At 43.2% G+C, this 20,395-nt stretch overlaps 1 protein-coding gene across 1 annotated transcript in view; it reads left to right on the forward strand.

The window, feature by feature from the left end:
• Positions 1 to 20,395, forward strand: part of taok3a (TAO kinase 3a) — a 124,825-nt gene that overhangs the window by 72,451 nt on the left and 31,979 nt on the right. The window contains 7 exon segments of the mRNA XM_068005688.1: positions 70 to 183; positions 682 to 773; positions 7,385 to 7,478; positions 7,980 to 8,061; positions 13,032 to 13,199; positions 16,092 to 16,155; positions 16,158 to 16,294. Coding sequence (XP_067861789.1) covers positions 70 to 183; positions 682 to 773; positions 7,385 to 7,478; positions 7,980 to 8,061; positions 13,032 to 13,199; positions 16,092 to 16,155; positions 16,158 to 16,294 — 751 coding nt within the window.

The raw sequence follows: 20,395 nt of genomic DNA on the forward strand, positions 1-20,395 counted from the left end.
TCAACTTTAAAATTAAGCCTTTTGAAATGATAAGGAATGTAGGAAATTTCACAATCCTTTTTTTTGCAGAGATATAAAAGCCGGAAACATTTTACTAACTGAGCCAGGACAAGTCAAACTGGCTGATTTTGGGTCTGCCTCTATAGTATCGCCTGCCAACTCCTTTGTAGGGACGCCTTACTGGTAAGTAAAATATAAATAACATTTAAAAGAGAAGCATAGTTGCTTCATCTGAGTGAAATATTAGCAAAGCTAGAGCTCATGGCCCAGTCACCCTTAAAATGTACACATGCCACATGCTTATATTGTAACTCAGCCGAGACCTACAGACCAGGAAGGTCCCAGGTTCAATCTCAGGTCTGTGTTGAGTTAGCTGATCTCGAGCAAAGTGACACTAGGGAATGATACAATTGAATAGAGCAATCTTGATGTACTTTTCTTGTCAGCTGCTTTTAAGCAACTGCCTTTAGCAACAGGGAAAGGTACAATTGGGCACAACAATCCTGATGTGCTTTTTCTATCAGCTATTACAAGTAACTGATTACCTTGATTGTATGACTTAACTCTTGATTTGTGAAATAGTACAGCATTCCTTTAGTCAGGATTTAGTTCTGAAATTTTCTCACTGTACTTGATAATACAGAATGATATTTCTTAATAACTAAATGTGTATTTTAATAGGATGGCCCCAGAAGTGATCCTTGCTATGGATGAGGGACAATATGATGGAAAAGTAGATGTGTGGTCTCTTGGAATTACATCCATTGAACTTGGTTTGTATTTCATTGCAAAGATATGTAAACTCTTGCATAACTTTTTTTGTAGTGAAATTTTTAAGTCATGTTTGTCATTTACTAGCAGCCTCCCATGTGTCAATTAATCTATAATGTCAAGCCATTCTTGTTCAAAAACTGAGTGAAGAATTTGCAAGAGTTTCAACAAACCATTTTTCTCTGACGTAAGTGGCCTATGTGGCAACTAATTAAAATTGTTCAGCACCCTTGGGTGAAGTCATGTTCCTAAATAATTGTCTGGCCATCTAACATTGCATCACCTGTCTGTTGCGCAGCCAACGTTGCCAAGTGGTTCTGCGTTGTTTCAATCTATTCGGTGGATCTATCTTCAGATTCCTGTCTGACTGAGATATGTCTCTTGAGTTTTTCTTTCATTATGGGGCACTCAGCACCTGCTGTTGAATTGCTGGGCCATATGGATCAAACTTGACCCTATACCGATGAATGAAATCATAGACTAACCGGAAAGACGCTGACAAATTTTCAATTAATAAAATCATAACTAAAGTTTTACTGCTGGAATTCAAATTTTATGCTGACTACAGTAGGATCTGGTGCTTGTAAAATTTACCATTACAAGGGCTGGATCTACTTAAGATTTGATCAACCCTGGAATATCGTTGCTGAGTTTCAAATATTTATCCAAATTTCCTTTTTAAAAAAGACCCAATGGTGTCTGCCTCAACAACTCCCTCTGGCAAAGCATTCCATGGTCCAAAAACAAATGCGTAAAAAAAAAAAAAAAATTCTCCGAACCTTGCTCTTAGTGAGAATTTTAAATTGATGACACCCTTGTCAATGGCTTTCCAACCAGGGGATATGGTCTTTCCCTATTCACTATATTAAAACCCTTCATAATTTGAAAAACCATCACTGGCAACATCCTGGTGAACCTATGCTGCATGTTCTCTTTGGCTTTAATGTCCTTTCTGTAATGGAATGTGCAAAATTTTTTTTATTTGTTCGTTCATGGGATGTGGGAGTCCGTGTGATGAAGGTTCTCCCACAGTGCTGTTAGGAAGGGAGTTCCAGAATTTTGACCCAGCGATGATGAAGGAACGGCGATATATTTCCAAGTCAGGATGGTGTGTGACTTGGAGGGGAACGTGCAGGTGGTGGTGTTCCCATGTGCCTGATGCCTTTGTCCTTCTAGGTGGTAGAGGTCGTGGGTTTGGGAGGTGCTGTTGAAGAAGCCTTGGCGAGTTGCTGCAGTGCATCCTGTAGATGGTACACACTGCAGCCACGGTGCACCGGTGGAGGAGAGTGAATGTTTAGGGTGGTGGATGGGGTGCCATCCTGCTTTGTCCTGGATGGTGTTGAGCTTCTTGAGTGTTGTTGAAGCTCCACTCATCCAGGCAAGTGGAGAGTATTCCATCACACTCCTGACTTGTGCCTTGTAGATGGTGGAAAGGCTTTGGGGAGTCACTTGCCACAGAATACCCAGCCTCCGACCTGCTCTTGTAGCCACAGTATTTATGTGGCTGGTCCAGTTAAGTTTCTGGTCAATGGTGACCCCCCAGGATGTTGATGGTGGGGGATTCGGTGATGGTAATGCCGTTGAATGTCAAGGGGAGGTAGTCATTGCCTGGCACTTGTCTGGATGAATGTTACTTGCCACTTATCAGCCCAAGCCTGGAAATTTGTCAAACACAACATCTTTAACAAATCTGTATTGATTAAGCCATGAATTTCTAAATGCCCACTAATTTTACCTGGAGTTGTAGATTCCAACAGTTTGCCCACATCTTACAGACTAAACTGGGTAACTATAGACCAGTTATCATTCACTCCCATTTTAAACAAAGTGTCATGGCACAATTTGCATATTTAAGGGTGATTGAAAAATTGTGTTCAGTGTGTTATCGCCTCTGGCTTTCAGCAACCTAAAGTGCATGCCATCAGGGCTGGCTGGCTTATCCAGCATGAGTTCTATATGTTTCAGGACTAATTCCTTTTCTCGTATACCTACATACTCACTCCCACCATCATATGTCAAAACTGTTGCAAAAGTTTTACCCTCATAGAATATGGTGTGGGTGTTCAGGAGGGCTGTAAATTATTAATGTAGATAGTCAGGTGTGGGCCCTGTTTGTCATGTCATCTTCTCCCTGACAGAGGCAAATAAATTTGAATGCCATTATTCCACTCCTTTCTGATCAGTGGCACTTTTGTACTGGTCCCATTTCCCCAGGAAGTCCTTAAAGGTACTCCATTTTATTCCCATTGGTGAGTCACTTGCCGCAGAATACCCAGCCTCTGACCTCCTCTTGTAGCTCCCTGAAGGTAGTCTTTGTTCCTTTCTGTTTGGTTCCTGACAATTAATTCTTCCCCTTGGTGGGAGACTAAATGTTTGTTACATTGCAACGTGGGCATGTATGGATTGTAAAGTTGAGTACACAATGTCCAAAATATTTCAGATCCTGGGCCCTTGCCAGATCTGGTGTCATTCCAGCATCCCAAATCTGCTGTACAATTTTGTACTTGTAATATCAGCTCAGGTATGGTTGTCAAATCTGTAGACTCTAGTGTAATTTGGTATTTTATGGTAATCCTGAGGATTATTGAAATTTGATGCTAGTCTGCAGGGGATGACTTCCTTTGAACTAGCATCTTGTGGAGCAGACAAGTGGGCATAGGTCCTCAGCTATTGCTTTTTAGGTAGGAATTGATGGAGAAGATTATTTCTGCTAGGGAGTAAGAACACTTGTTGAAGCAGTTAGAGAATTCCTTTAATTTCTGTGGCAAATTGTGAACCACTTGAGGTTCCCCTTCCAGGTAATAGATTTGGGAAATTATCCAGCTGTTGCTCTTGTGGCACTTGTTGTTTGTGATGGTAATAGGAGCAGGAGTAGGCCATTTGGCCCTTCGAACCTGCTCCGCCATTCAGTATGATCATGGCTGATTCTCTATCTCAATACCATATTCCTGCTCTCTCCCCATATCCCTTGATGCCTTTTGTGTCTAGAAATCTATCTAGCTCCTCAAATGTATTCAGTGACTTGGCCTCCACAGCCGCCTTTGGTAGAGAATTCCACAGGTTAACCACCCTCTGAGTGAAGAAATTTCTCCTCATCTCAGTCCTAAATGTCCTACCCCGTATCCTGAGACTGTGACCCCTCGTTCTGGACTCCCAGCCTGAGGAAACATCCTCCCTGCATCCAATCTGTCTAGCCCTGTCAGAATTTTATGTTTCAATGAGATCCTGTCTCATTCTTCTAAACGCAAGTGAATACAGGCCGAGTCAACCCAATCTCTCCTCGTACAACAGTCCTGCCATCCCAGGAATCAATGAACCTTCGCTGCACTCCCTCTATGGCAAGTATATCCTTGGGTAAGGAGACCAAAACTGCACACAATACTCCAGGTGTGTCTCACTAAGGCCCTGTATAACTTCAGTAAGACATCCTTGCTCCTGTACCGTCACCCTCTTGCAATGAAGGCCAACATACCATTTGCCTTCCTAACTGCTTGCTGCACCTGTATGTTTGCTTTCAGTGACTGGTGTATAAGGACACTCAGGTCCCTTTGTATATCAAAATTTCCCAATCTATCACCATTTAAATAATACTGTGCCTTTCTGTTTTTCCTTCCAAAGTGGATAACTTCACATTTATTCACGTTATACTGCATCTGCCATGTATTTGCCCACTCACTCAACTTGTCTAAATCGCTTTGAAACCTCTTTGCATCCTCCTCACAACTCATAATCCCACCTAGTTTTGTGTCATCAGCAAACTTGGAAATATTACATTTGGTTCCCTCATCCAAATCATTGATATATATTGTGAATAGATGAGGCCCAAGTACTGATCCCTGCGGTACCCCACTAGTCACTGCCTAGACTAGTGGGGTACTGCAGTACCCCGAGAGACCCATTTATTCCTACTCTCTTTCCTGTCTGTTAACCAATTTTCAATCCATGCCAGTATATTACCGCCAATCCCATGAGCTATAATTTTGCACACTAACCTCTCTTGTGGGACTTTATCAAAGGCCTTCTGAAAATCCAAATAAACCACATGCACTGGTTCTCCCTTATCTATTCTACCAGTTACATCCTCAAAAAAAAAAACTCCAGTAGGTTTGTTAAACATTATTTCCCTTTCATAAATCCATGTTGACTTTGTCTAATCCCTTTTGTATTTTCTAAGTGTCCTGTTATTACATCCTTTATAATAGACACCAGCATTTTCCCTACTACTGTTAGGCTAACCGGTCTGTAGTTCCCTGTTTTCTCTCCCTTTTTTAAATAGTGGGGTTATACTTGCCACCCTCCAGTCTGCAGAAACTGTTCCATAATCTATAGAATTTTGGAAGATGACAACCAATGCATCCACTATTTCCATGGCTACTTCTTTTAGTACTCTGGGATGCAGATTATCAGTCCCTGGGGATTTAGCGGCTTTCAGTCCCATTAATTTTTCCAGCACTTTTTTTACTAATACTAATTTCTTTTAATTCCTCCTTCTCACTAGTCCCTTGGTTCCCTAGCATTTCTGGGAAGTTATTTGTGTCCTCCTCTGTGAAGACAGAACCAAAGTATTTGTTTAATTGCTCTTCCATTTCCTTGTTCCCCATTATAAATTCTCCTGTTTGACTGTAAGGGACCGACATGTGTCTTCACTAATCTTTTTCTTTTTACATGCTTGTAGAAGCTTTTACAGTCCACTTATGTTCCTTGCAAGTTTACTCTCATACACTTTTTTTCCCCCTCTTAATCAATCTCTTGGCCCTTTTTTGCTGAATTCCAAACTGATCCCAATCCTCAGGCCTGCTACTTTTTCTAGCAACTTTATATGATACCTCTTTGGATCTAATACTATCCTTAATTTCTTAGCCGTGGTTGGGCCACTTTTCCTTTTGTGTTTTTGCGCCAGAAAGGAATGTATAACTGTTGCAATTCATGCATTCGTTCCTTAAATGTTAGCCATTGCCTATCCACCGTCATGCCTTTTAATGAAGCTCTCCAATCTATCATAGCCAACTCACTCCTCATACCTTCGTAGTTTCTTTTGTTTAGATTTAGGACCCTAGTTTTGGACTAGACTACTTCACTTTCCATCTTAATGAAGAATTCTTATTCAGGTTCTATCAGGCGGTGATGCTGGCAAGCATGTCTGGTTTCTCATATCAAATTGGGCCTATCTAGTGGCAGGACTTCACATAGGGGGGAGACCTGCAAGGAGTACCCCAAACTCTGGTCATTGATTTAATACCCCCTTCAAAAACTCCAAGATTCTGAAGCGATGGGGGTGATTCTAAGAACGGATGGGTTGGGGGCGGGTGGGAGTTGAAAATGGTTGTATTTTGGGTCGCGACTGCAGCCAGGCTTTATTTCCGGGTTTAATGTGGGCACATAAAAGTACAGGCTTCCGACTGGGAATGCAAAGTCCAAAAATGTTGTGGTTGCAACCCAAAAAAACAACTATTTTCAACTCCCACCCGCCCCCAACCCACCCATTCTTGGGGTTTAAATCACCCCCTATATGTTTATGTTTGTTAGTTTGACTGTAAACTTGTGTTCCAAATACTTCCCAGCTGTTCTTGGTATACTCCTGAGGAGAAAACTGATAAATGAGGAATGTCTTGAAGTAGGCAGTTATATTTTTTAATGTATTCTAAATGGTTTCAACAGCTGCATTTCTTTTATTCTTATAAACAATGGCAAATTCTGGAAGTGCTGTACCGTGTTCAAGTTCAGAGGGAAGTATTGAATGGACATTTTGAATATTAACATGTATGCTTAAGTAGAACCTTTTGGTAACACTAAATCCTGTTGCAGAATTATTTGAAGGAAAGGAATATGCTGATCAGTTTAATTTTTTAAAATTTTCTGTTGACGTGGCAGGCAAGGCCGGCATTTATTGTCCATCCCTAGTTGCCCTTGAGAAGATTGTAGTGGGTAGCCACTTTGAACTGCTACAGTCTGTGTGATGATGGGTAGTGTTCAAAATCTGCTTCCCCATATTGCATACAGAGATTTATGGTCTATGAGGGGAACAAATTTATCTATCTACCTGCACTGGATAAGGAAAGTATGTATTTGTGGGGAACCAACGGAAAAGCATTTTAACATCTCTGGACAGATCTTAAACTTCTTTCCAAATTCTTTCAGTGGACGTGCGCCCTACTCCCTTTACAAATGTGTGACCTCTGACTCGCCTTAAGCAATGCCATGAGCTCTGCTGGTTTTATTAAAATAAAGTTGTACCCCAAGTTGGAACATTAGAAAGCATTTTTCACAAACTTGAGTAAATTTGAAAGGAGCACTTTGCTTACAGATTGCTGTTTTCTCTTTCAGTAGCATGAATTGCTAAATTGTTTGTTATAATGTTTGCTACAATGTTTAAAGGGCAAAATGAATTTGTACCTGTGTTCATTTAATAAAACTTTTTAAAATTGTTTGTGCTCAATAAGCCTTTGCACCTTGTATGTTTATCACAGAATAGATCTTTAGAAGGTTGAACAGGTGATCATAAAATAGGATTACTCTCTATGACGACAGTTCTTATCCATATGGGTTTATTACTGGCCGTTGTGAATATAAGACAACTTTTCAACATGCGCTCACGGTTGTGTCTTTTTCTTAGCTGAACGCAAACCACCTTTGTTCAACATGAATGCAATGAGTGCCTTATATCACATTGCCCAGAATGAATCTCCAACACTTCAATCAAATGAGTGGTAAGTTCATATTAATTAGACAGATTTATTAAGTCACATTTTTATTTTTTAACATAATTAGCATACATTTAAATAACTTTCATGTTTTGTCATTGTATTAGTGTGTATGTTGTAGTTAGAGATTTTAAAATAAATTAAATAACTTGCCTGAATAACTCAACTTCATCTGTATTTTTGCTAAATGTGACTGCTGCATTGTCATTGCTGTTTGTTCTATGTGTATGTTCATATCCCACTACTAAAGTTTTTAGAATTTCAATTTCTTAATGTACTGACTCTCATTTCTTTTTAAAAGTCTGAATAACCACACTTATTTTGTGTGGTGATAATTGGGAAATCTAAAAAGATACCTATTTTGTGTGATCTTGAGACTGACAAAACTGTCTACATTCATGCTGTTAAAGGGATTCCTGAAGGCTGTAGCCTGTTTGAAAGAATTCAGAAAGATATTGTTGCTGAAAATAGATTTTAATGTTTCTGATTTCTGATTTGTATTTGTAGGTCTCACTTTTTTAGAAACTTTGTGGATTACTGCCTGCAGAAGATTCCTCAGGATAGACCAACATCATTGGAGCTTCTGCGGGTGAGAACTTGAGTACTTTGCACCATACTGATCAATTATAAATATTCACTTAATTCTATTGGGCTTCAATTACTGAAAATTAATTCAATTCAAATAATATATAATGCATTAGTTTGTCATTGATTTCAGTGTAAACTATTGAAGCCCTATGAATGATTTACTAGTTGTAGTTTCTGGGTCTCATCACACTGTTCAGACAAGTTTTGAATATTGGTGTGCTTATTTTTCCTATAGTGTTCTCAAAGAACATAATGTAGAAATACAAAACTGCTTAGTCCATCAAGCTAACTCCAGCATATTCAGGACCTGTGTAATCAACATTTTTAAACAATGTAAAAATAAAGTTAATTCTTGATTTTGACCCATTAATTATGTGGGCCAATATCCAACGCAGTGAGAAACTACTTAACGCTCATCTTTTTAAATCTACAACACAATACTATAGAATATTTTTCAGAATAAATCATAAGCATAACAGCAATCAGAGTTTAAATTGCATTTTAATCAACAGGAATGACTGAGTTTAGATCTCATAACTGCTAATTATGTTTGTAAATGCTGTGCACGCTCTTGATTTGGATTCAAAATTAAAAATGAATAAATTTTAATGTTTACTTGAGAATTCTTAGCTGATAATTATTTGTAAAATTTAAAAGTAACTGTTTTGAACCATTTATAAATTGAATTAAATCCATCTTTTTCTCCCCCCTCCCCCCATGATTAGTATCGCATTGTAGTAAATTTTGCATTATCCTTTTTTTAAATGAGAAATAAGCCACTCTGTACTCCTTGTGTCAGAAGGGATAGAGAGTATTTTGATTTTTTTTTCAATACTTACAGCCTATTTTTATACCCTAGTTCAGTACCTTTCTCAGATTTATAGTGCACTTTGGCTGACGCTGTGCCTTTTTAAAAATTCACATAATCTCTTCCATGCTTTAATAGCATTAAAGGCTAATATATTCTATTCTTGGCTGCGGTGTCACCCATTCATTTCTTGAAATACTTTTTGAAATCATTGTAGAGTTTGCCTTAAGCAGCCTTTCTGTGCATCAGTTTGCGGTCAGTTTCTAAACCAGTAATCTTCCTATATTTGATCTTAAGGAATGTAAATAGTTTACAAGCGCTTCAAATTGCTTCAGTACAAGTAAAATCAAAATGGATGAAGTGAATACTGCATTTCGGATAAGAAACAATGCATTTAGACTTGTAGACTTAAGTGATGTAGATTGGTTTAGGGAGATGTGGGATATTAAAACAGCCTCCTGTGTACTGATTTGATGTAATTAGTTGTGTTGGACACTGGACTAGCTTATCAATTTATGAAGCAATGTCTTTCTGTTCTGTGATTAGTTTAATTTATTAGACTGTTTAACTGAACCAGTTATTCAAAAGGTCACCTGAAGGACTTAAAACTGCTCTCACTTACCAATGGTTTAAAGTCTGACATTAAGAGATCTAATTGGCTGAGGCCCCATACTGTGCAATAAATTGTAAACTTATAAAGATTTGCATTTTAAGGGCTGTTCCGTGCCTGTCTGGTGACTTGTGTGTCTCATGCCATTGCACATCATTTTCAGAACTTACACTTTTGGTGGGTGGGTGGAGAGGGAGGAGATGAGGATGTACTGCATCCCAACTTCAGATTGGAAGAGTGAAGATAGAATTATTCAATTTGATATTTTCCCCAATGAAATGGACGAACAAATGATTGAATATGAGTGAACTATAATAACATACAGAAGCTATCCCGTTCTTATACAAAAAAAATGTTTGCTACAATGCTGCTATTACAAATTTCGGGTCTTGCCGTAGATTTTCATTTGAGTATGCATCCCTGATTTCCCTTGCCCCACCAACGGCTGTGCCTTCAGCTGTCCAGGCCCTCGGCTCTAGAATTCTCTCCCTAGACTCCTGCCACTCCTTCTTTCTCTTCCCCCCCCCCCCCCCCCCCCCCCCTCCTTTTAAGACGTTCAAAACCTATCTCTGAGCAAGCTTATGGTCACCTGTCCTAATGTCTCCTTTAGCTCGGTGTCATTTTTTTTGACATTGCGCTCCTGTGAAGCACCTTGATATGTTTTACTACAAAGGCACCGTATAAATGGCAGTTATTGTATGATGGTGCTGGTCACTCCTGTAAGTGGTATATATTTAGTGGTATGCTTGTACTGCCTAATACCTAAACATACTACAGCATAACCCACTGGTGTAACAACAGGACCCTCTTGTGAACCAAACTGGTTATTCATGTCCTTCTCAAGTGTCTCCACATGCGTGCCTCCAATCTTTTCAAAGGCAATTCAAGAAATCACTTGCCACAATGAATTGTTACGCTGTTTTATTTCTCAGACAGCAAATAATCATAGAATAATGATTATAATCGGAACTCATTTAATTTAATCAGTACAACTTGTGTTTGTATGATACAAATTAATGAATATGCTACACTTTTCCATATCAGTGGGCCATCTTGGTTAACTCAAAATACTTCTAACCACCTGAATCTGGCGAAAGCCACTTTGTTTTTGCCCTTATTTTTAGCTCTCCAGCACACACCCATAGAGTAGAGCCAATAGCAGACAATCCCTGCCGAGTTCACAGGACCCCAGGGGCTTGCCAACTCAATGGGTTTTTGATTATCAGTTATTGCAGCAGACTAAGAAATTGCTGATAGTTTGTGGTGTAGCGAAACAGGTTCAATGCCAAACTTATTAACATTTTAACCATCTTTTGCCCCAATGTTTTTTTTAAACTTACGTCATTACACTTTGCTTTTAAAAACGCAACATTTAATGTGATTCTTTTTCCAATCCTTTCTGTGGAACCGTGGTTCGAAATCCCAAAATGTGACATCTGCACATTGTTAAATAAAAGGAAAAGCTTTCATGATGATGAAAAATGATGAAAAAAAGGATTTGGTCTAAAACGGCTAAAATTGTTTTTTAAAAAAAAAATGAACGAGAGGTTTAAACCATTCCACTGATTGCAGACTTTGCAATGTATGAATTGTGTGCCCTATACCATTTGTTTGTATATTTCTTTGTAATTCAGTACGTCCCTATTTGTGTCACTTCTACTGTTGTTGTGTTCACAAGATAAATACAGAGAATGAAACCCATTTAGCCTATCCTAATTCATGCATCACAATGTCCAGTTGTTTCTAAAATGGCTCAAGGATTTTCACTCCATGACCCTACCTGGGAGTCCATTCCATGTGCTGACCACTCTAAAGAACTTCTTCCTGATGGCCCTAAATTTGCCTTTTATTAATTTGAACATGTGGCCCATTATCCTGCTATTGAGGTATCCTGTCAGTTCTCCCCTTTCATGGGAGAAATTCCCATTATTCTCTGGTCTTTCCTTATAACTCAGTCCCCTGATTCTAATCTCATGGAGCTTCTTTACACTACCTCAGGCTTGAATGACTCACTTTTTTGTCTTGGTGATAAAAACTCCACACCATATTCAAGATCCATGCGTTGCATTTTTGCAACATATTTCATTGATTTTTGTTTACTTGTTACCAAGAGTCACAACTGCTAATACAATACTTAATGAATTTTCTCTCTCAAACCATACAAGTAGCTACTTTGGAATTAATGTATATGAAAACGAATCTGACTTGATGCTGGAAAGAATGTAACTAATGAATCTTAAACTATTAATTGTTAATAGGAGAATGAGTTTTAATTTCCAGTTTTCCTTCAGATAATCCATTAGGTATCTGGCTCCTAGGGGCATGTGCAGGTTACATAGTGTTGACATTCTGGTTAATGTTTTTCCATGTGGGAGAATAGATTGAAGGTGTATTTGCAACGTGTGCAGGCTGCCCAAGCATTTTGTTCCGCGATGCATGCAAGTAACCTACATAAGTCCATAAATATTGCTCCCAACACTAGCTAGAAAGTACACATTTAATGAGAACACCCTGAATTTTATAACATAGTCCATGAACATCTCAGGAATGCCTAACTAGAATGGGCCTAATTTTGCTGTAGCAGGGCATCTAACGGCGTTAGCTAGAGTGGCCCTTGAATGTTTAGGTTTTGTGTGGCAAGTTGCTGAAAGTGTGAGTTGATAATGTTGCAGTGAGGGAAATGGGGCAAGCAACTGTGTGTCTACTTGACCAATCAGATTAAAGGATTGTGAAATCAATAGTGCAAAGACTGAGAAGGAAGTGTAAACTATTAGATTAATTCAATGTCAAATGAGGTACAGAAAGAGAAATAAATAAAGGGAAAGAAAGATTGGATTGAGAGAGAGGAAAAAAAAGGAAAAGTAAATTAATTTTTTTTAAAAGTTTACATTAAGATCTCCAACAACTACTAAAACCTGAAGGAATGAGACTCCACACTTGTAATAGTTAATTTTCAGTGTCCGAGAGGTTGTTTGGCAATAATTAACACTTATCACGTTGTTAAAAGGACACTTAGACTAAAATGGACAAGACTTAACTTTCTGTGGTGAGTTTAGTTCGTATCTACCGTGCAAACACAGCAACTTCATACCATTCAATGCATTTTAACGGTGAGGCAGACAGAGAGATGCCATTTTTGCGAAGCCGCGTGGCGCAACTCGGACAGGAACTTTTGGATATTTGAGTTTAAGTGCGCACCTGCCCCTTGCCTGAAGTTGCTGTACCATTTGTGCATAAATAATTGCGAGCTCCATTAGCCTCACCGTTATTTTGACTGCAAAATCTGGACCAATAAAAATCTTACTACAAAAATTGAAATTGTGTTCAGTTGTTTAGTTACACTGAGATTATAGTGCGAATATACTTTTTGGTGTACAAAGCACAATGCTATTATTTATGCTGCAGGTTTGTTTGCTTCCCAAACTGGTCTTTTCCTGAACAATATAGAAAGTATTTTCCAGTGTTCTCTTGTAGTTATATTCCAAATGTAATACAACTTCCAGATTTTGATTAGTCTTTTGGGCATTGATAATTTGATATTTCTGTTTATCAGCATGATTTTGTTCGTCGGGAGCGCCCACAGAGAGTTCTTTGTGACCTTATTGCAAGAACAAAAGATGCTGTTCGAGAGCTGGATAATCTTCAATATAGAAAAATGAAAAAGATTCTTTTCCAAGAAACTCGCAATGGGCCAACAACAGAATCGCAGGAGGAAGAGGAGGTAGGATGAATCGGGTGGCTAAAATAACAGATTAAAATCTAAACTGAGTGAGAAAGGAAGCCAATTGTTTTGGCCTGTGGTCATCGTTTTTTTTTTATTCCCTTTCCTCATTCTCCTGAAGGTGCTGACTTGCTGGAGTATAGTTCTTCAGATGTCAGCAGCCTAAATAACCATTCTTCATATGTAAGCCAAAACAGAGTTGCAACAATATTTATGAAGGGCATCACAGCTGAGCCCAATTTTATCTTCTTTTGTCATCCAGATATGTGCTTTTTCACAGGAATCATAAGAAACCCTGGTTATCCATCTTTTTTGCTCTTCTCCCAACCTGTCCAGCCCATGGACACTTAGGCCAATTGTAGTACCCAACTGCTATATCAGCTGAGATCACCTAACTCAAAAGATTAAATGAACTGCTGACCGGTATGACTTATTACCACACTATTAAAGTGCACTTATCTGCTAAACCATCATAGGAGCTCTATGACAACATTGTATCAACATTTCAAAATTCTGACTGTTGATAACTAATGGAATTGTCTAACTTCTGAGTTGTGTTGTGCTGATCTTCATTTACAACACTTGAGAGTAATAGATGTGTATGCTTGATTTTTGCAAACTGAGGGTGAGCCTAATAAATGAACAGTAGGTGCAAAGCAATGTATGATGATTTTGTATTCCTGATGGCTCAGTGGGTAATGCACAGTTCTCTAGTACTGAGCTATGCGAACCAAGAAAGAATAGGTTTTATCCCTTAGTTTTAGCTGAGAAGATAATGGGGATGCGATAATTGGCTTCAACCTCTTTGGCTAAATGGGGGGATAAAATCTAGGCAGGACTTCTGCTCCTGATTTGTTATTGAGTGCTCCCTGCCAGAATGTGTATTTTTGTGGACACCTGAGAAATTAGATCAGGCTTACTCACCCATGTGATCAAATGGCACAGCAACACACAATTTAGCCTTACAAATGAAGAATGTATGCTTGTGAGAGTATCGTTGGTGCCTGTGGAACCAGACCTTGGCACGCGTCATGGTTTCAAGAGGAGTAAGAAGACTAGCAAGGGGAAAAATTGCTTTTACTTTAACTCACAGTAAACTTCAATAATTATCAGTGTATTTGGAGTTTTATTGAACAGGTCATTTTTCTGCACTTGAACCAAAATCTCTAAAAAGCTGTTGTTTGCACATGAATTCAATGTTGATTAGCTCTTTTTCCCTTAAATGAAATGATTTTTTTTTTAATGAATTACATACACTTTTACATCCTTTATGTTTTACATAGTCGTAAGATAATTATGGATGAGTAAGGCCAGTTGGTCCATCTTAATTCATCCATCCAGAAAGACCTTATAGACCCCCTTCTTCCCTTGCCCAACCCCCACTGCAGCATCCATTTATTTATTAAATGATTCTGGACTTTTTGCCTTTACTACTGTTTGTTTGGAAGTCATTCCAATTCATCACTCTGAAGAATTTCCTCATAGCAATCCTAAATTTGCCTCTTACTAGTTTGAATCACTTATCCTACTCTCATTTATTTTAAAGTAAATCGGAAATATTTACCTTTCCCATTCTGTTAACTATCCTGTATACTTCTCAGGCCATCTCCTTTCTGGGCTGAAAAGCACCCTTCCAATTTTTTTCCTCATGAGCATAGACAAATGCTAGGGTTCAGCCTGGTGGCTCCTTGCACAGCCTCCAATGCTTGAACATTTCCTTTGTGTCTTAGAAACCCAGATCTGGTTTCTAATACTCATAGGTCCCTCTGCTGTACCACACAGGCTTTTGGAGTATATTTTATTAATAACAAGACAGGACAACATTTTAATGGATTTCCTGGTGAATTTTGAAAGTCTGCAGAATAAATGTTCACATGTTCCAAAATTAGATATTTGAATGTGCTTTCATTTCATGTAATTGCAACCATTTAACAGTGATTTAAGAATGCATCTCTTTTTTCTCTTCCCCCTCTTTCTCCATATGTGTCTTTTCTAGTAAGGGTCGCTGGGTAGTGATCAGAAGTGGGTGCTCGGCCTTTTGTCCCATTACCCCTCCCTAGCCCAGGAATATTGAGGACAATGGTGTATTTACTACCATTCCATCTGAGGGCTGCTAGCCCAGGATTAAGACTGGGTTCTTGCTGATCTGTTTAATGAGGCCATTTTGTCTTCTAACACTGCTCCTTAGCAACTGCACGGTTGTCACTAAAATTTCAGTGAAGTGTAACGATGGGCATGTCAACTATTCATGCTGTGCTAACTTGGACTGTGAAAAAGAACCAGCAGTATAATAATGGATGTCCCTTTAATCTTGAGTTTATCTGTGGAGCATTCTGAGTTATATAACACTCGGTTGAACTGCTGATGGTTACTACTCTGTTGAGCAGTTTGAGATAGTGAATAGATTAGACAAATTGCCACATACATTTACCCCCTTCTCCCTTATTGATGACGCACAGCTTTTTTTTAATGCAAAACAATGGGCCTTTCTCTTTCTCTCTTTTCCCCCCCCCCCCCCCCCCCCCCACCAAAACCCCAACCACCTCTAATTTGTCATAAAATGTGATTTTGTTCACTGGGCGCATCCACCAAAAGTTCTTGACCTTGCAGAAACCTTGATTCCAGTCCTCTAACGTTTAAATTAGCATAATAGACCTCTGTGATCATTACAAACAGGCCATTGTTTACATTCAATCCCTCTGCTGGGATCTTGGCATCCAGGTTTTGCTTATTTGCTCTAACTGTATAACCCCATTTGAATTACCATATATAGTAATAGTTTTAACGTCTGTATATAAATGAGAAATACTACTCACTGCATGTGATTTCTGAAGGCATGACACTGCTAATGCATGTTGGCATACACTAACATTGCTTTCCTCTATCTTTCAGGACAGTGAGCATGGTGCAGGCCTAGGTAGTAAAGTAGACAGCCTGGGAAGTAATCAGTCCATTCCAGTATGTCCATCAGCACAGGCAGCCAGAATAGCAGTGTTAACAGTCTGCATGAAGTCTTTGATGATAGCTCAGAGATCGCCATGATGCATGATGGTGATAACACCATGCAATCCAATGTCTCCGTCATCCAGAGAAAGGTAGGTTTGCAGTAGTGTGTCTGGAAATGTTGCCCTTCAAGTGTTCTGGATATAAAATAAAGTGGTGCTAAGTCTTTACCAGTAGCGCTTTTTTTTTAGAGAAGTCGAGCTTCATGGAAACCGAGAATACATTTTAGTTTGGATTTGAGGTGATTTCCAATCAACAGAGCACTATCTTTCACTGTCTAGTTTTTCTAAACTCATAGGGGATGAATTTCAATGGGGGTTATCCCAATCGTCCACTGTAACTTCGATGGAAGAGCTGTGGACAAGCAAGAGAGCCCCTGCAGAAATTCACCCTTATAGTGATTTAAACACCTGAGTTGAGGAGGATGGTGTCATATATATATATATATACACTGCAATTTGCTTTTTAAAATTTGTTTATTTAAAATATATGTTTATATGTGTGCATAATTAATGGTTTCAGGTTTTCATATTCATACAAAGGGTGATGATGCATTCTGCTGAAGAATTAATTGAAATGACTTTGATCCTTTTAATGAAATGCCATTGTAAAATGAAAATGGGCAACTGATACTTGAATGAATGTAGTTATCTGTAAAAGGATATTGGTTTCAGTGCAAATAGAACTCTAAAGAATCTAACCTTTGGTGACCCCAGCAATTCATTTTAGAGTCCATTCCAGAGATATTGGAAATTCTGAAATATTGACAAACCCAAATAAGTATAATATAACTATCATTATACAGAGTATTGTGAAACTTCCAAAATCTGTATAAGAGTGATTGTAAGTGCAGGATCCAGACTTATACCATTTAAGGGCAATATAAGATGTGATTTTAATGTTCAAAAAATAGTATAAATATGTTCACTCCCCTCCTTTGCACTACACAAACAAAATCATTTGAAACCAGGTCAGAAATAAATCTAGCCTAATCACTGATCTTGCAACTTTAAAATTCTTCGATCCAACTTTGGGTACCATGTGATCCTGCACTTGGTTACTTTATCATGTCCTCCCTTTTCTACAAGTTTCAGCCACTTCGCTGCGTTCTCTATCCATGTCCATTGAAACAAGTTAATTCAGCATGTGATGAGTTCTAAGTGTTTCAAATTCTGCCAGAAATATGGGAAATCATTTCAGTCCCAGATTAGATGATGTGTCTGCTTTTTAAACGAGCCAAACTCATTTGAACTATGCCTTGGGTGTTTCATTGCAAGGTAACGAGGTATTTCTCTCTGCTTCTCCTCCTCCTCCCCCTTCTTGCTCCTTCTTCTCCTCTTTCCCCCCCCCCCCTCCTTCTCCTCTTTCCCCCCCCCCCCCCTCCTTCTCCTCTTCCCCCCCCCCTCCTTCTCCTCTTCCCCCCCCCCCCCCCTCCTTCTCCTCTTCCCCCCCCCCCCCTCCTTCTCCTCTTCCCCCCCCCCCCTCCTTCTCCTCTTCCCCCCCCCCTCCTTCTCCTCTTTCCCCCCCCCCCCTCCTTCTCCTCTTCCCCCCCCCCCCTCCTTCTCCTCTCCCCCCCCCTCCTTCTCCTCTTCCCCCCCCCCTCCTTCTCCTCTTCCCCCCCCCCCCTCCTTCTCCTCTTCCCCCCCCCTCCTTCTCCTCTTCCCCCCCCCCCCTCCTTCTCCTCTTCCCCCCCCCCCTCCTTCTCCTCTTCCCCCCCCCCCCTCCTTCTCCTCTTCCCCCCCCCCCCTCCTTCTCCTCTTCCCCCCCCCCCCCTCCTTCTCCTCTTCCCCTCCCCCCTCCTTCTCCTCTTCCCCCCCCCCCTCCTTCTCCTCTTCCCCTCCCCCTCCTTCTCCTCTTCCCTCCCCCCTCCTTCTCCTCTTCCCTCCCCCCCTCCTTCTCCTCTTCCCCCCCCCCCCTCCTTCTCCTCTTCCCCCCCCCCCCTCCTTCTCCTCTTCCCCCCCCCCCTCCTTCTCCTCTTCCCCCCCCCCCCCTCCTTCTCCTCTTCCCCCCCCCCCCCCCTCCTTCTCCTCTTCCCCCCCCCCCCCCCTCCTTCTCCTCTTTCCCCCCCCCCCCTCCTTCTCCTCTTCCCCCCCCCCCCCTCCTTCTCCTCTTCCCCCCCCCCCCCCTCCTTCTCCTCTTCCCCCCCCCCCCTCCTTCTCCTCTTCCCCCCCCCCCCTCCTTCTCCTCTTCCCCCCCCCCCCTCCTTCTCCTCTTCCCCCCCCCCCTCCTTCTCCTCTTCCCCCCCCCCTCCTTCTCCTCTTCCCCCCCCCCCCCCTCTTCCCCCCCCCCCCCCTCTTCCCCCCCCCCCCCCCTCCTTCTCCTCTTCCCCCCCCCCCCCTCCTTCTCCTCTTCCCCCCCCCCCCCCTCCTTCTCCTCTTCCCCCCCCCCCCCCCTCCTTCTCCTCTTCCCCCCCCCCCCCCTCCTTCTCCTCTTCCCCCCCCCCCCCCCTCCTTCTCCTCTTCCCCCCCCCCCCTCCTTCTCCTCTTCCCCCCCCCCCCCCTCCTCCTTCTTCCCCCCCCCCCCCCCCTCCTTCTCCTCTCCCCCCCCCCCCTCCTTCTCCTCTCCCCCCCCCCCCTCCTTCTCCTCTTCCCCCCCCCCCTCCTTCTCCTCTTCCCCTCCCCCCCTCCTTCTCCTCTTCCCCTCCCCCCTCCTTCTCCTCTTCCCCTCCCCCCCTCCTTCTCCTCTTCCCTCCCCCCCTCTTCTCCTCTCCCCTCCCCCCCTCCTTCTCCTCTCCCCTCCCCCCCTCCTTCTCCTCTTCCCTCCCCCCCTCCTTCTCCTCTTCCCTCCCCCCTCCTTCTCCTCTTCCCTCCCCCCCTCCTTCTCCTCTTCCCTCCCCCCCTCCTTCTCCTCTTCCTCCCCCCTCCTTCTCCTCTTCCCTCCCCCCCTCCTTCTCCTCTTCCCTCCCCCCCTCCTTCCTCCCTCTTCCCCCCCCCCTCCTTCTCCTCTTCCCCCCCCCCCCTCCTTCTCCTCTTCCCCCCCCCCCCTCCTTCTCCTCTTCCCCCCCCCCCTCCTTCTCCTCTTCCCCCCCGCCCCCTCCTTCTCCTCTTCCCCCCCCCCCTTCTCCTCTTCCCCCCCCCCCCTCCTTCTCCTCTTCCCCCCCCCCCCCCCCTCCTTCTCCTCTTCCCCCCCCCCCCCCCTTCTCCTCTTCCCCCCCCCCCCTCCTTCTCCTCTTCCCCTCCCCCCTCCTTCTCCTCTTCCCCTCCCCCCTCCTTCTCCTCTTCCCTCCCCCCCTCCTTCTCCTCTCCCCTCCCCCCCTCCTTCTCCTCTTCCCTCCCCCCCTCCTTCTCCTCTTCCCTCCCCCCCTCCTTCTCCTCTTCCCTCCCCCCCTCCTTCTCCTCTTCCCTCCCCCCCTCCTTCTCCTCTTCCTCCCCCCCTCCTTCTCCTCTTCCCTCCCCCCCTCCTTCTCCTCTTCCCTCCCCCCCTCCTTCTCCTCTTCCCCCCCCCCCCTCCTTCTCCTCTTCCCCCCCCCCCCCTCCTTCTCCTCTTCCCCCCCCCCCCCTCCTTCTCCTCTTCCCCCCCGCCCCCTCCTTCTCCTCTTCCCCCCCCCCCTTCTCCTCTTCCCCCCCCCCCCCCTTCTCCTCTTCCCCCCCCCCCCCCCCTCCTTCTCCTCTTCCCCCCCCCCCCCTCCTTCTCCTCTTCCCCCCCCCCCCCTCCTTCTCCTCTTCCCCCCCCCCCCCTCCTTCTCCTCTTCCCCCCCCCCCCTCCTTCTCCTCTTCCCCCCCCCCCCCCTCCTTCTCCTCTTCCCCCCCCCCCCCCTCCTTCTCCTCTTCCCCCCCCCCCCCCTCCTTCTCCTCTTCCCCCCCCCCCCCCTCCTTCTCCTCTTCCCCCCCGCCCCTCCTCCTTCTCCTCTTCCCCCCCCCCTCCTCCTTCTCCTCTTCCCCCCCCCCCTCCTCCTTCTCCTCTTCCCCCCCCCCTCCTCCTCCTCTTCCCCCCCCCTCCTCCTCTTCTTCCCCCCCCCTCCTCCTCTTCTTCCCCCCCCTCCTCCTCTTCTTCCCCCCCCCTCCTCCTCTTCTTCCCCCCCCCTCCTCCTCTTCTTCCCCCCCCTCCTCCTCTTCTTCCCCCCCCCTCCTCCTCTTCTTCCCCCCCCCTCCTCCTCTTCTTCCCCCCCCCATCCTCCTCTTCTTCCCCCCCCCTCCTCCTCTTCTTCCCCCCCTCCTCCTCTTCTTCCCCTTCTCCTCTTCCCCCCCCCCCCA

The sequence above is a fragment of the Heptranchias perlo genome, chromosome 25 (assembly GCF_035084215.1).
Source record: "Heptranchias perlo isolate sHepPer1 chromosome 25, sHepPer1.hap1, whole genome shotgun sequence".
Taxonomy (NCBI): domain Eukaryota; kingdom Metazoa; phylum Chordata; class Chondrichthyes; order Hexanchiformes; family Hexanchidae; genus Heptranchias; species Heptranchias perlo.